Consider the following 17,005-nt stretch of genomic DNA (forward strand, 5'->3'; position numbering starts at 1 on the left):
CCCAGCAGTAAAACCCCAACGAAGACAGTCATGTTCTGTGGATCTTTGTTGCTTTTGAAGACTATCTAAATATATAGATAACTGAATTGTAAAATATATAGATAACTGAATTCACTATTTGAATACTCTTGAAAACACTTTGTGTAATTAACTAAATTATAACCTAATATAACCATGAGTTCCACTACATGACTATTAACTTACATTACTTAATCATCCTAAACAGTTTGTAACACCAGCTACTAAAAGGACGAAAGGGTCTAAGTCTTTGTATTTATATGAGTTGCATAGGCACAATGCCTATCTAAGAGTAACAATATTAATTTTAAATTTTGTATCTTATGGCTGTTTGATGCTTTGTTTAAGAGTAAACTTAATATACTATCTCTATTTGTCTACTTCTCTAATTTCTGTATTACTATACCCCCTTTCCTTTCCTCCCTCTCCTTTACCTAAGAAAGAAGGATAGAGAAGAGGAAAGGAAAGGTAGAAATCCCTGAGTCTAAACTTTCTAGTTTCCGCCAAAGTCACATTTATAAGTTATCCCTTAAAATGACAATATATCTATAATTTATAAAATAGCCAGAACCATTCACTCCAACCTAAGGGACTGGGACCATCATCTTCTTTTGTTTGCTTCTAACTGAATTGGGGCAAAGAATTCCCTTCTGGGGGTCTAATGGGGAATAGGAAAATTGGCTTTGTCAAAGGAGGGCTGGCTGGCATCATTTGCCTTCCAGTCCCTATGTGCTGAGAAAGTTCATGGCTTAGCTGACATTCTGACTGTAACAGTCTGAAAGGCTGGATGGGTGAGCTAGCTGTTCTGGAAATGTCGTGGAAGCAAGTCTTCAGAGGAAACAGTTTTGATGTAGTTGAAGTAGAATCAAGCAAGGAGCTGGAGTGGATGATCACAGAAACCCAGCATCCCGGAGTGTGAATCTTGTTAAAGCTGTCTTTCTCCTCTTCCATTCTGCAATATACAAACCTTACAGGCAACACACAGGTCCGTAAACACATTCATATGGAGCTTGCAAGGTGCACAGATCAGTTAAGGAAGATCAGTAAAGACTGCCTTTCTTTAGAGGTTAGTTTGATCGCATAATCAAACTACAATATGAATTCCCGTTCATGCCATCTTAAAGGATGGTATATAATAATAAGTCATGAGAATTTTGTACCCAAAGTGTTATTGGCTGTATATAGACATTTAAGTCTCAGCTGGTCCCAGAGTCTCTGTACAGAAACAAACGTCACCACACACACATCACCTATCTTGTTGATCTTTTCAGTCTCCTTCTTGTCTGTAGCCAAGGTCTTCAGGGGGTCTCCCTTCGTCATGGTTGATTTTTATCTACTTAGAAGGAGCCCATAGCTTTTCTTTTCCTATGGAAATATAAGCAGAACCTCTCCCCTAGTAGATTACATTTCTCGTTTTTCATTTTGATGTTAGAATTCTTAAAACAAATAGACTGGTCTAGTTCAGCAGTGCTCCACAATCTAATGTCTTTCAGCAACCATAGTTTTTGGTTCATTAGCATTTAAAAATTTTTTCCCGCCCCCCCCCCAGCATTTAAAAAATTTAAGGTTAGTAAAACACTATGTAATCTATTTCTGAGGGCTGAATGTTAAGTATCTCTTAGAATACGACTAGGTCTCTCTACAATTGCTAGCCCTGTAGGATCATGTGACATGCCTGAAACATGTTTTATACTAGGTAAAAACTTGTTTCATCTGATTAGACACATATGTTGGACCATTGTTCATTTTAATTTGTATGAGATGTGTAATTATGGAGTCAGCCTTTTCTGAAGCTAAGGCAGTTGTCTATTGAAATCCTGAATGCGTGTCAATTGTATGATGTATAAACTGAGTTTACCAAACTCTGTAAAGTGGAACACATCCATTTGTCAAATTTCATTTCTTTGGGGACCTTTAGGGTTACTTCCTGTAGGTAAGAGAGTTTGGTTCTATAATGAACAAGTAGGACATTGCCTCACAGTTTCCTTGGCTTGTTGTCAAGTGATACAGAATTCTTTCTTTTCTTTAAATCCTTGTTGTTAACATGGTCATTTTTTTCTATTCTCTTTTTTTCATAGCTGGGGACCGAACCCAGGGCCTTGCGCTTGCTAGGCAAGTGCTCTACCACTGAGCCAAATCCCCAACCCCAACATGGTCATTTTTTAATGGAATTTTTAAGCCTCTAGTGGACAGGTCTGTGGTGCATTTTCTTGATCCTGATTTATGTGGAAGGCCCTGCTCACTGTGGACAGTGCCACCGATAGTTTTGGGTGCCACAGGAAAGCAGGTAAAGCAAGCTATGAGGAGCAAGCCAGTAAGCAGCACTCCTCCATTCTCTACATGTTTCTGTCTTCAGGCTCCTGCCCTGACTTCCTTGACTGATGGACTCTATAAGCTATACGAGTAAAGAAACTCTTTCTTGCCAAATTGCTTTTGGTCATGATGTTTTTGCCATAGCAATAGAAACGAACTGAGAACCCTCAGGACCAGGGGTTTCTCCTTCTTGGAGGTTGTCGTGGTTTTAGTGTTTGTTAGTAGCTGAGCGTTATTTGATGTTATCTCAGATTCACAGCTTCAGGAGAAAGGTAGCCTTCTACCCCTCATTTTACAAACAAAGAGTCTGAGGAAGGCAGAGTGTCCAGTGGTATAGCCAGGTTTTGATATAGGAAGAGGCCATGTTCCGAGCCATGACTCTTACTCTCCTCCCTGCAGCGTCACCAACAATCCGTTCTAGCCCCCTGTGGGGTGGCTCTACTGGAGCAATTTGTCTCCACATTTTGTATGCACTTTTCCTTTAAGAACTGCTTTTCTTGTCTCCTCCCCAAAAGTCTCTTGCCCACAGGAATCCCTATTTCCAAGATGGATATGGCACCCAGGAGGTGACTCTGTGACCAGTGGCTTTCTGTATATTTACCTTCCTAAACAAAAGTTTCTAAGAAGCAGGAACTTCCTGTTTTGTTTCATGTTATTCTCCATTTCTTCCCTCTAAAGTGTCTGGAATATGGTAGATAAAGTAAGCTTTTGACAGGAAACAAGCTGGTAGCTGACACTTAACTTCCTCACCTGACCATTAGCAACTTGTGTTGACCCAGGTTACAGCTCTCCTACCCCTTGGTAAGAATGGATTTCCACAGTTGTCTTTACGATATTGCTGAACGTCTGGGCAACGAAGAACTGGCTGCCCTCAAGTTCCTGTGCTTGGACCACATCCCGCAGAAGAAGCAGGAGTCCATCAATGATGTCCTGGTGCTATTTCAGAGGCTGCAGGAAGAGGGGATGTTGGAGGAAGACAATTTGTCCTTCCTGAAGGAGCTGCTTTTCCATATCAGTCGGCGGGATCTGCTGAGCAGAGTCCTAAAAAGCAGCCCAGAGGAAATGGTGAGGGAGCTGCAGGTTCTGGGCAAAGCCCAGGTTTCTGCCTACAGGTGGGTAGAAAGGCTGTGGTGGGGGGCCTGGGAAGTGTGGGCCCAGGGGACACGCCTCTGTGGCATGTGTGAAGTGACGGGCGAGACTGCAGAATAAATGAAGACATGTGGGGGCTAAGTACATAATTCAGAGAAAACTGCTGAACCATAAAATAATGTATCTTCATGCAGCAGGGTGCAGAAGGGGACAGGATGAGGAGAAGGAATTTGGCTGCAGGAATTCAGCCGAGAGAGGACAGTGTTGGGGGAATATGACTCAGTTACTAGGGGACCCACAAAAGACCAGGCTGAACAATGTGCTACGTATGTGTAGTAGTTACTTTGCTTGTGCTGTGATAAAATACCATGACCAAAAGCAATTTATAGAAGAGTTTATGTTGGATTACATTTCCAGAGGGCAAGTAATGACAGAGCTAACATGGCAGCAAGCAGGCACGGTGGCAGGAGCAGGAAGCTGAGAATTCACATCTGCCACACACACACAGAAAACAGAAAGTGTGACCCGCAAGTCGGGTGAGGCCAAACCTCTCAAAGTCTGTCCCCGGGTGATGTGTTTCCTCCTGCAAGGCTCTGCATTCTAAAAGCGTCCTAATCTTCCAAGACAGCCTGGGGACCAAGTGTTCAACTAACATAAGCCAGGAAGGACATTTTTCAGTCAAACCACTACGATGTGTAATTTAAATTTTTCATTTTTCAATGTGAAACATTACCTTCTGGTAGGCTGGTAATGAGATTTTTAAAAAAAATTTTTTTTAAGTTTTAGTGTATAATCGGGCACTGTACTTGCATATGTGTCTATACAGCATTTGCATATAGGCTTCCTGCAGAGGCCAGAAGAGGGCACTAAGTCAGGTGGACATGGAGTCACAGACAGTTGTGAGCTGCCGTGTGGGTGTTGGGAATCGGACCTGTGTGTTTGGAAGAGTCATCAGAGCTCTGTTTGGTTGATTGGTTTTATTTTTTGCTTTTTCATTATTTTTTTTTTTATTTTTTTTACATCCTAATCAAAGCCCCCTTCCTTTACTCCACCCTCCCATTGCCCTTCTCCCCCATCCCCACCTGGCACTTTAAGTCACAGCAGGACTAAGCGCATCCTCTCTTACTGAGGTCAGACAAAGCAGCCCAGCTAGAGGAAAAGAATCCAAAGGCAAGCAACAGAGTGCTCCAGTAATTGGGGGACCCACAAAAGACCAGGCTGAACAATGTGCTACACGTGTAGGAGGCCTAGGTCCAGTCCTATATGCTCTTTGGATGGTGGTTCAGTCTCTGTGAGCGCCCGTGGGTGCAAGGTAGTTGACTCTGTAAGTCGTCTTGTGATCTCCTTGACCCCTCAGACTCTCAATCCTTTCCCCCACTCTTCCACAAGACTCCCGAGTTCTGCCTGATGTTTGGTTATGGGTCTCTGAATCCATTTCTATCCACTGCTGGATGAAGGGTCTAGGAAGACGGTTATGCTAGGCTCCTGTCTTCTTAAATATTCTAGTTTTCTTCCTCTTCTTTCTTGCTAAAGGAAGTTAAAACACCTTAGGTTTAAAATAATGAGTCTAGGAACCCTGAGGAGAATAGACAAGGATCCCAGCAGGCTATGAGGTAGCCACTTCCACCAGCTCAGGAGGACTGGGCTCTGGAAAAAACAACAAAGCATTTACGCTTTCCCCAAGTAAGTAAACTTGGTAACTTTGTAAGTACACATTGGTACATGCTCTTGCCTGATGTAACAAATTGTAAGGGACAGGATTGTGGGTAATGATGACTCCTAAGAGAGTCTTGGTCTTCTCCGGGAAAGGAACACCCAGACTGCCCCTGTGCTGGGCAAGGGGAGGGGAAATGGAAAAATCTAGAGGTGTGCTCACTTTTTTTTGGGGGGGGGGGGGCGTTTCACTTCTTGAAATAAACCGGAAATTCTTTGCATTACCCCTGCCCTGGTGGCGAGGGGGGGGAGAGGAGCTGGGGGGTGGCGCTGGGAGGGTGGGTGCAGGCCTGAATTAATAAGAAGGCAGGTTCACACATCTGTGTGTATCTTGGTGGCTCACACTTAAAGCCACAGAAGGGTTGCGTACACAAGTAGGTGGGAAGGGTTGTTATTATGGGGAGCAGCACAAAAACACCTCACCCTGCCTGGAAGTGGCCACCTCCTATAGCCAGGCATGACTTCCAGTGGAAGGATGGGGATGTCAGCCCACCCACAAAGTTTTGCCCTGCCTATAAGATGTGTTTGTAGTCTGGGGCTCCTCAAACATTGCACCTCACAAATCTCAGGTTAATGAAAGTGAAAAAAAGGCATGGGCTGGGCTGTGAGGGGACTCCAGGAGTTTATAAACAGACTGTTGCCATATGAGTTCTCCCTGGTGGGGTGGGAGGGAGGGTAATGAATGAAGGTTCAGTGAAAGAACAGAGCCCTGAGTACACCCTGGCAACGTGGTGTGATTGTAGGTGGGCGATGCATGCACACAACACAGGGAATATTTGGTGGCAGAACACAGGGCAGCTGGTTGTGTTGAGAGCCTTTGGTGTTGGCTAGAGTGGGAGGAAGTGTGTGTGTGTGTGTGTGTGTGTGTGTGTGTGTGTGTGTGTGTGTGTTCAGACCCCCTTTTATTCTAGAACCAAATATTCAACCTTCTTCCAGAAGGAAATTGTGAGAGAACATGGATCCGTGCTTGGAAGGGAGTCAGCTCGATGTGCACTGTGGAGAATAAAATTTCCCCAAATCCTTGCACCTGGATCTTGACCTATATCAACGTAGGAGCATCAAGATTCTTTCAGTTAAAGTTAGTCAGGATTCAAATGTGGTAGGACTTCTCTCCAATGGGTTGGTTGGACCCGACTCTGTAGACGTCCACCACTATGGCAGCCTCCTCCTGGGGCTCACCAGTCAGGAATAGTTGGCTATTTTATGGAGGCCCTGGGAGTGAAGCCTTCTATAATGGTGTAGTGGTGAGATCTAGAACCTGTTTCTAAAGTGTCTCTGTTTCCTGCCATAGGGTTATGCTCTTTAAGCTCTCAGAAGACATGGACAAGGAGGATTTGAAATCTTTTAAGTTCCTTTTGATCACTGAGATCCCTAAATGTAAACTGCAAGACAACTCGGTAAGACCTAGTCTCCTGAAGATGGGTCACCAGGGTTTCTGAGACCAGAGAGCACTGCTAACCACAAACTGTATTCAAGGCTGCATTGTTGTTGTTTTGAGACACGAAATCATGTAGCCCAGGCTAAATCCAAACTTGCTATGTAGCCAAGGTTGACCCAAAACTTCTGATCTTCCTGCATTTACCTCCTGGGTGTTGGGATTACTGACCTGTGCCACGCCTCCTGATTTATATGGTTCCAGGATGTGGAACTCAGAACTTTCTGCACAGTAGGCAAGCGCTCTGCCCACTGAGCTATCCCCTGTGTTCTCACAGGAAGAGAGTGGTTAGGAAAGGTAGTTACGGCTCTAGTGCCTCAGCACAGTGAAGTGTCTTGCTCAGCCCCATGGGGCAGCGCCTGAGAGAGCAAGGCATGCTGTTCAACAACACAGGGGACCCAGCCAAGGGGAAAAGGTAGCCGCGGGTCACATTTCCCCACTTCTGCTGCCCTTGAAACACATCATATTTGCTTGTTTGTCTACCCCTCGCCCCTGCCCCAGTGTGCATTATGTGTCTTTACGAGTAGGTTGTATGATGTATGTGTCTGTGTCTACATGTTGTGTATATTGTGGGTGTTTCTTATGTATATGTGTGGTGTATGTGCCTGAGTGTGTGTACCCCTGTGTGGCTTCTTTGTTGGTCTGAGTCTATACATGTGTGGTGCCTCTGTGTGTGGGTTTTTCTTAATCTGTGAATCAGTGTGTCTTTGTGTGCTGTGTCTAAATTTGATGTATGCTTTGTCCAGATATATCTCTGTGCATTTGTTTCGGATACACGCGAACACAGGTGTGTGGCATCTCTCTGTGTGTTTGGTGCCCGTGACTCTGTGTGTATTAACTAAGGTTTAGAAGTAGATAAGGTACCAGGGGCAATACGGGGTAGAATGAAATCTCCAGGACTGTCCCATCCACATTTCTCAGGCTGGTCCATAGAGGAAGCCTTTCTCATACTGTTTGAGAACAAGACCTGGGGACTGGGTGACACCTGACATGGTTTCTTCATCTTCCCATCTTTTAAAATACTTTTAGGCCTTCCTGATTACTGTCAACTGTGAGAGATCAGGACGTGCTTGGAGGAGGGAGGGGGATCTACTTGAGAAATAAGGCTGAAGAAGTGGGGACTAAACCAAGCCCCTAATCCCAAAGCCCGTGCGCCCCCAGCCATTCATGCTTTCGCTCTCCTCCACAGAGCCTGCTTGATATTTTCGTAGAGATGGAGAAGAGGACTATCCTGGCAGAAAACAACTTGGTTACCCTAAAATCAATCTGTTTCCGGGTCAACAGGAGCTTGCTGGGAAGGATCGACGATTACGAACGATCAAGCACAGGTAGCTAGCTAACCACTGCGAGTCAGCAAAGCCCTCAGAGAAACAGCTGTTTCTGATCAAGTTTTTCTTTTTCAATTCAGAGAGAAGAATGAGCACTGAAGGAGGGGAAGAGCTGCCAGTTTCTGTTTTGGATGGTAATGCCTGCAGATACACTCCTTAGATTCTGAGGTGCTTGGTTTCCGATTTCCTCTCTTCCTCTTCCCACCACCTTCTGCCACATCCTGAGTAAGATGAAAGTTCAGTGGCTACTTGCCACCTCTGCTTGTCACCTCTGCTTGTCACCTCTGCAGCTCTCTGACAGCCCCATGGAAACATCTGAAGTGAACCCACAGTTACTCTATAAGAGGGTCTTAACTCTGCTCTGGCCTCTGCTTTTGAAGAGAGTTGGAGGGAGCTAGACTCGAATTATTTTCCTGAACATTCTTTTGTTTTGTTGAGACAGGGTCTTTCTACATAGTCCTAGTTGTTTTGGAACTCTCTATGTGGACCAGGCTGGCCTTGAAATCACAGAAAACTACCTAACTCTGTCTTGAGTGTTAGGATCAACACCTGACTTTTTTCCAGAGCACTCAAGTTTCTTCAAGTTTCTCTGCTCTGTGAGACGCCCCTCAGCCAAGTGTGCATAGTCCTTTTAGTCTCCTGTTAAGTCCAGGCTCCCAGGTTCACACTTGCCCGCGTTCCTCCATTGTGTGCCTGCCTCACCCTAGTATACTCAAGCCAAGTTGCCTATCTCATCCCTGTCCTCTGCTTTCTTACCTAGGAGTCGAGGTAGAACAAACAGAAGGGTTCCTCCAACGTTTTGTTGTTGGAGCAGGGTGTCTCAGTTAGGAGTTCTATTACTGTGAAGAGACACCGTGACCACAGCAATTCTTAGAAAAGAAAACATTTAACTGGGGCTGGCTAACAGTTCAGAGGTTCAGTCTGTCACTGTCATGGTGAGACCTGGCAGTGCAGGCAGACATGGGGCTGGATATGGAGCTGAGAGTTCTCCATCTTGATCCTAAGGTAGCCAGGAGACTGTGCCACTGGGCATGGCTTGGGCATATATGAGATCTCAATGGGACTTCCACAGTGACAAACTTCCTGCAACAAGGCCACATCTCTTAATAGTGCCACTCTTAATGGGGCGCACATTCAAACACATGAGTCTATGAGGACCATACCTATTCAAACCACCACACAGGATCTCCCTGTGTCGCAAGCTGGTCTGGAACTTGCTATGTAGAATGGGCTGGTTTCCAACTTGTAGAGATCTATCTGCCTCTGTCTTCCAAGTGCTGGGGTTAAAGGTGTGTGCTACAACACCTGGCTCTTTCAAGTTTTTAAAATTTATTTTTAAAATTCTATTTTTCAACTATGTGTATGTGTCAAAACATGAGTGTGCGTGCTCATGGAGGCTGGAAGAGGCCATCAGATCTCCTGAAAGTGGCATTACAGGTGGTATGAGCCACTATGTGGGTGCTGGGGACCAAATCTGCACCCTCTGCAAGAGCAGCCAGTGCTTTTATCTACTGAGCATCTCTCTAGTCCCCTCCAAATTTTTGATTAATCTAGTACTCTGATTATAAAAATTTTATTTACTCCTTTGGGGGGCAACTTTTAAATTCAGAGAAAATTAAAACACCATCACTACTCTGTAAATATTAATATTTATAGAGTAACTATAATACCTCTCTTATGTTTTCACTGTTGCTTTTGCTGTATAATATAGTTTGGATCACTCTATTTAAATTTATGTGTGCATATGTGTGGCTGATCGAGTTTATGCGTGCGGTGTTTGTGTAGGAGCCTGAATCCATCAGAAGACGGCATCAGATCCCCCAGAACTGGAGTTACAGATGTTTGTGAGCCACCGTGTGGGTGCTGGGAATCTCTGGCCCTCGGCAAAAATGCTAAGCTGTCAACAGCTGAGCCATCTCTCCCGCCCTGAGGATCACCCTTCTTTAAAGACTGAGCCTGAGTAAGGTTCTTTCTCCATCCTTGCATGCCTGAGCCCAGCTCTTTCCGAGCACCTTCAGCACGTTTGACTCAGTGACTCATCCCAAACTCGTGCCTTTATCACTAACTGCCTAGCAAATGGGGCGGTTGCACTTGGTTTCCCAGAGGCAGGCTCAGTGCCCTTTGTACAAGATTGGTACCTGACTATGTTCAAGGTTGTTTCAATGGTTATTTTTAAAAACACCACAGGGGTCAGTGAAATGCCTTGGTAGGTAAAAAGTGCATGCCATGCAGGCCAGGTGTTCGGAGTTTGATCTCTGGAACACATGCAAGAGGGAGGGAGGGAACCAATCTGCAGAGTCCTCTGTGATCTCCACACGCAAGCCATAGCATGAGAGCTTCCTACATCAACACACACACACACGCACACACGCACGCACGCACGCACATTCACATACATACACATGTATGTGCATGTGCTTGCATCCTGAAAAATATTTTAAGGTCCTTAGGTTGTCCTAAATGTTACATTTAAAAAAACAAAAACAAAAACAAAAAACAACCGAACAACCTTTGCCAAAAGCCTCTCATTCTTGATGGTTTTTTTGTTTTGTTTTGTTTGTTTGCAGAGGTGACCATCAAAATGCAGGACATGTGGGACTCGCCAGGAGAGCAAGAGAGTGAGTCACTAGTAGGTATCTCTCCCCCTCTCGTTACACTGGTGTTCCTGTTCCTTGGTTTTGTCGGTTCCTTTTCAGCTGCCAGATAAGCCAATAAGGAGCAGAGCCTTTTGGAAATTTTGAGAACTCTGGAGTAAAAAAAAAACAAAAAACAAAAACAAAACAAACAAACAAACAAAAAACTACAAAAGAACCAGTTAAAGATAGCCTCTCCGGTTTTCTCTGGGTTAATTGATCTATCACTGTTTTGTCTGTAGTTTGAGACAGTGTCTCCTGTAGCTTAGATTAGCCTTGAACTCAGTATATAGCTGAGGTTAACCCTGCACTCCAGGTTCCCTTTCTTCACTTCCCAAGTGCTGGGGTTAGAGGCGTAGGCCATCACATTGGGCTGTAATGTTTCTGTAAGGTCAAAGGCAGAGGTACAGGGGTTGTTAAAGGGGAGAGGGTACGCGTGGCCTCGTCCTCCTCTAGCAGCTGTGTTAGCTGAAATGGGCATGTGGGGGATGGGGTGGAAGCTCAGGAGGGGTTTCTCGGCCGGTCTTCTTTCAGCCTGACACCACGAAGAGCTTTCTCCTTTGTGTTAGGCAGCTAGTAAGATCTCAGCACCTCTTAGTTTTTTTCTCAGTGAAACACGTAGAGAGATTTCCTTCCTGGATAGCTTCCATTTATAATCTTCAGTAATTCACCAAATATAGCTCAGCCCATGAGCCTCCATGTGGCAGGAAGCATGGGAAATCCTTCTCACTTTGAATGGAGTCCGTACTAGGGTGGGCTCCTGAGAAGATTCCTGGGCCTTTGTTGGTCAGGAAATCAAGGATCATTGACTCCGTGAGTGGCTCTGAAGCACACTGGAGTTCTACAGCATTCTCCTCACCCAGCAGAGAGGATACCATGTTACTACTTAGTAGCTGTTACTATTACAGTATCTGAATAAATTTACTAAATATAAGTTGGAAAACTTAGAATAGTAACAAATACTGAGTATATTTTGTGCTCAATAAAGTTTATATGTCATAGAAAACATATTGAAAGGTGAAGGATTTGTACAATATGAAGAGAAACTCAAGTGTATTACGAAAGGTATTACACTACTAGGAGATTAGGTGAGTTGCCCAGAGTCCTAACGTTTCAAGCCATAGAAACTGCCATTTGTCTTCCTAGCCTGGGGTCCTTTGCTTCAGGAGAAAGCAGAAGTTTCCACCCAAATGCTGAAAATCTCAGCCTGAAGCAGCCCTAAGAAAATAACCAGAATGTTATTTTGTGTGTCTATAATGTCGCTGTCTTCAGACACACCAGAGGAGGTCATCAGATCCCATTACAGATGGTTGTGAGCCACCATGTGGTTGCTGGGAATTGAACTCAGGGCTTCTGGAAGAGCAGTCAGTGCTCTTAACCACTGAGCCATCTCTCCAGCCCCTGCCCCTCTGGGTTTTACTGTCAGGATTTGGTAAACACAACTTGACAAGCTCCTTGCTCTCCATCCCCCATGGAGTTCCTTTGCACTGGATTAAGGCATCAGCTTTAACCATCCAGCGACTACACCATGTCCTGTGTGAAGGGCAGGCTCACAACTGTTAGCCAAGAAACCCAGATGAGCTGAGTAGACCACAGAAAGATCCCTAAGCTCATGGAGGAACATCCCAAGACATCAACCTTGAGTGAACTGAGAGTCATAAACTCTAGTTCCCACAAATGGACAGATTGGTATCCGGCCTGAAGCTCTTCTGCATGGTCAGGGACACTGATAAGCTCTGATGACGGCCATGACATACACAGAGGGAATTCAGCAAGCCAAGTCCTACTTTTCCATGCAGCTCATGAGAAGCTGTGCAAGGCGAGGAACAGAAAGTTGGTTTTCAGGAAAATGGCCCCACATCTGACTGGAAGGAGTCTGTGCTTTCTAGTGGGGCTGAGCAGCCCAGCCTCTTCCTGGGCACTTGTTACACAGCCAGTGTCTGAGCTGTAGTATCAGCTCCTGGTCCTGGCTTTTGTTTTCCAGAATTCAGACAACGTTTACCAAATGAAGAGCAAACCTCGGGGGTACTGTCTGATCTTCAACAATAATAATTTCAGCAAAGCACGGGAGGACATACCCAAACTCAGCAACATGCGGGACAGAAAAGGAACCAACTATGATGAAGGTATGGTGGGATCCAAAGGAGGAGTGTGAGAAAATTTTATTCTCATGGACTTTCCTCTAACCAAAGAGAATAGTACTTATACTTAAAGGGCCCTGTATTTTGAGAAATTAGATTTATAATTCAAGAAGATGTATCAAGCATTTTTTTCATTAATTTATTTTGTTTATTCTCTTTACATCTCAATCACAGCCCTGCTGCCTCCTCTCCTTCCAGTCCCACCCTCCTACCTCTCTCTTCCTATTCCCCTCCCCTTCTCCTCAAAGAAGCCCTCCATTCCTGCCCTGACCCCACCTGGCTAGGGTTCCAACCTGCTCTAGCAATCACGTCCCATCAGGCTAAGCGCATTCTCTCCCAGAGGCTGAGTTATACTCCATTGTGAATGAACTGCATTTTCTTTTATCCATTCTTCGGCTGAGGGACATCTGGGTTGTTTCTGGCTGTTATGACTAAAGCTGCTATGAACACAGTTGAGCAAGTCTCCTTGATGAGGTGGAACATCCTTTGGGTGTATGCCCAATAGTGGTATAGTTGGGTCTTGAGGTAAAACTATTCCCAATTTAAAGGGTTGATTTCCAAAGAGGTTGTACAAGTTTCCACTCCCACCAGCAATGGAGGGGTGTTCCCTTCCTCCACATCTTTGCCACTATGAGCTGTCATTTGAGTTTTTTATCTTAGCCATTCCAAAGGCTATAAGGTGGAATCTCAGGGTCATTTAATTTGCATTTCCCTGGTGACTAAGGACGTTGAACATTTCTTTAAGTGCTTCTTGGTCATTAGAGACTCCTCTGTTGAGAATTCTCTGTTTATCTCTGAATTCCATTTTTAATTGGGTTATTTGGTTTGTTGGTGTTTAATTTCTTGAGTTCTTTATATATTTTGGATATTAGGCCTTTGTTGGACACAGGGCTGGTGAAGATCTTTCCAGTCTGTAGGCTGCTGTTTTGTCCTGTTCACAAATATTGTTCATTTGTCCTTTTGCATTACAGAAGCTTTTGTTTCATGAGGTCACATTTATTAATTGCTGATCTTAGTGCCTGAGCTGTTGGTGTTCTGTTCAGGAAGTTGTCTCCTGGACCAAAGCAGTCAAGACCATTCCCCATTCTCTCTTCTATTCCAGTTAATAGAAGATCTGGTTTTATGGGCATACATGGTTTTATGTTGAGGTCTTTAACCCACTTGAGCTTGAGTTTTGTACAAGCTGATAATTCTGGATCTATTTGCATTTTTCTACATGCTTACATTCAGAGACCAGCACCATTTGTTGAAGGTGCTTTCTTTTCTCCATTTTATAGTTTTGGCTTCTTTGTCCAAAATCAAGTATCTATCTGTAAATGTGTGGCTTTATTTCTGGGTCTTCGAGTCGATTGCGATGATCAACTTGTCTGTTTTTATACCAATGCTATGTGATTTTTTTTATTACCACTGCTCTGTAGTACAGCTTGAGTCAGAGATGGTGATTCCTCCAGAAGCTCATTTATTGTTCAGGATTGTTTTGGCTGCCCTGAGTTTTTTTGGTTTTCTATATGAAGTTGAGAATTGCTCTTTCGAGGTCTGTAAAGGATTGCATTGGAATTTTGATGGGGATTGCACTGAATCTGTAGATCGATTTTGGTGAGATGGCTGTCTTTACTATGTTAATCCTGCCAATCCGTGAGCAGGAGAGATCTTTCCATCTTCTGAGATTGTCTTCAACGTTTCTTCAATGTTCTTATCACACAGATCTTCCATCTGCTTCCTCAGAGTTACACCAAAATATTTTTTTTATTATTTGTGGCTATTGTAAAGGATGCTGTCTCCTAACTTCTTTCTCATTCCATTTATTGTTTGTGTAAAAGAGGGCTGGTGACTTTTCTTTTAGTTAATTTTGTATCCAGGTACTTTGAGGTGTTTATCAGCTGTAAGAATTTTTGATAGAATTTTGGGGATCACTTAGGTATACTATCGTATCATTTGTGAATAGCCATACTTTGACTTTTTTCTTTCCAATTTGTATCCCCTTGAGCTCCTTTAGTTGTCTTGCTGCTCTAGCTAGAACGTCAAGTACTATATTGACGGCTATGGAGAGTAGATAGCCTTGTTTTGTCCCTGATTTTAGTGGAATTACTTTGTTTCTCTTCATTTAATTTAACTTCTGGTTGGCATTTGGCTTGCTGTAAATTGACTTTATTATGCTTAGGTACATACTTTGTATCCCTTTTATCATGAAGGGGTGTTGGATTTTGTTAAGGCTTTTTCAGCATTTTGTTTGTTTATATGGTAAATTCCGTTGATGGATTTTCAAATGTTGAACTATCCCTGCATCCCTGGGATGAAGCATACTTGACCATAGTGGATAATCTTTCTGACATGTTCTTGCATTTGGTTTGCAAGTATTTTATTGAGTATTTTTGCACAATGTTCATAAGGGAAATTGGTCTGAAATCCTGTTTCTTTGTTGAGTCTTTGTATGGTTTCTGTATCAGGGTGACTGTGACCTCATAAGATGAATTTGACAATGTTCCTTCTTTCTCTATTTTGTGGCATAATTTGAGGAATACTAGCATTACTTTTTCTTTGAAAGTCTGGTAGAATTCTGTGCTAAAACAATCCAGCTCTGGGCTTTCTTTGCTTGAGGAATTTTAAGGAATTCCTTAGGAGTTATAGGACTATTTAAATTGTTAGCCTTATCTTGATTCAACTTTGGTTAAAAAATTGTCCATGTCCTTTAAATTTTCCAATTTTGTGGAGTAAAATCTTCTGAAATAAGACCTAATGATTCTTTGAATTTCCTCAGTGTCTGTTGTTATGTCCCCCTTTTCATTTCTGAGTTTGTTAATTTGGATACTGTTTCTCTGCCTTTTAGTTAGTTTAATTAAGGATTTTTTTCTATCTTGTTGATTTTTCTCAAGGAATCAGCTCTTGGTTTTGTTGATTCTTTGTATAATTCTCTTTGTTTCTAATTTATTGATTTTAGCCCCAAGTTTAATTTTTTTTGCCATCACCTCCTCTTGAGTGTTTTTGCTTCTTTTTGTCCTAGAGTTTTTAGCTTTGATCTGCTAGTATGAGATCTCTCCAATGTCTTTATGAAGGCACTTAGTGCTATGAAGTTTCCTCTTACCATTGCTTTCGATGGGTTCCATAATTCTGGGTATGTTGTGCCTTCGTTTTCATTGAATTCTAGAAAGTCTCTATTCTTCCCTGACCCAGTCGTCATTGAGTAAAGAATTGTTCGGTTTCCATGAGTTCATAGTCTTCCTGTTTTGCTACTGTTGAAGGTGTTCTACAGTGGTCTGATAGGATCCTAGGCATTGCTTCAATTTTGTTGTGTTTGTTTCTGCTTGCTTTGTGACCAACTATATGGTAGATTTTGGAGAAGGTTCCATGAGGTGCTGAGGAGGAGGTGTATTCTTCTGTGTTTGTGTGAACTGTTCTGTAGATATATAAGGCCCCTTTGATTAATAACATCTGTTAGTTCCATTATTTCTCCCATTTTCATTTTTGTCTCTATGATCTGTGCATTGGTGAGAGTGGGGTGTTGAAGTCTCCCACTATTTTGTGGGCTTTGATGTGTGATTTAAACTTTAGTAAAGTTTCTTTTAGTAAGTGTTAGTGTTAGTGTTCTTGAATTTGGGGCATAAATGTTCAGAATTAAGGCATCATCTTGGTGGATTTTTCCTTTGATGAGCATAAAGTGTTCTTCCCCATCTCTTTTGATTACTTTTGGTTGAAAGTCTACTTTATTAGAGATTAGGATGGCTACCCCAGCTTGCTTCTTGCTGTTTGCTTGGAAAACCCTTTTCCAGCCCTTTACTCTGAGGTACTGACTGCCTTTGTTGCTGAGGCATATTTCTTCTATGCAATAAAATGATGGATCCTGTTTTTGCATCCATTCTGTTAGCCTGTGTCTTTTTATTAGGGAATCGAGTCCATTGATGTTAAGAGATATTAATGACCAGTGATTATTATTTTCTATTATTTTGATGTTGTTGTTAGTAGTGTGTGTGCGTATGTATGTGTGCACATGCGTGCATGCACATGCAGTGTTTCCCTTCTTTTGGTTTTGCTGGTGTGATATTTCATGTTTTTATGGGTGTAATTAATCTTCTTGGGTTGGAGTTTTCCTTCTAGTAGGACTGAATTTATGGATATTGTTTAAACTTGGTTTTGTCATAGAATAGCTTGTTTTCTCCATTGATGATGATTGAAGGTTTTGCTGGGTATAGTAGTCTGGGCTGACATTTGTGGTCTCTTAGGGTCTGCAAGACCTTCAGGCCCCTCTGGCTTTCACAGTCTCTGGTGAGAAGTTTGGTGTAATTCTGATAGGTCTGCCTTTGTATCTAACGTAGCCTTTTTTCCTTGAAGCTTTTAATA

General features: G+C 43.1%; 1 protein-coding gene across 9 annotated transcripts in view; it reads left to right on the forward strand.

Annotated features, from left to right (window-relative positions):
- Positions 1-17,005, forward strand: part of Casp8 (caspase 8) — a 48,870-nt gene that overhangs the window by 25,736 nt on the left and 6,129 nt on the right. For 7 of the 9 annotated variants that reach the window (XR_015628885.1, XR_015628882.1, XR_015628883.1 and 4 more), the window contains 6 exon segments: positions 3,111-3,443; positions 6,425-6,530; positions 7,758-7,896; positions 7,977-8,030; positions 10,464-10,525; positions 12,514-12,655. Coding sequence is in view for 4 of the 9 variants with exons in the window: in NM_022277.2 (NP_071613.1) it covers positions 3,139-3,443; positions 6,425-6,530; positions 7,758-7,896; positions 7,977-8,030; positions 10,464-10,525; positions 12,514-12,655 (808 nt within the window). In the remaining 5 variants the exon portion in view is untranslated. 9 annotated transcript variants of the gene reach the window in all.

This window comes from Rattus norvegicus, chromosome 9 (assembly GCF_021556685.1).
Source record: "Rattus norvegicus strain SHRSP/BbbUtx chromosome 9, alternate assembly SHRSP_T2T, whole genome shotgun sequence".
Lineage (NCBI taxonomy): Eukaryota > Metazoa > Chordata > Mammalia > Rodentia > Muridae > Rattus > Rattus norvegicus.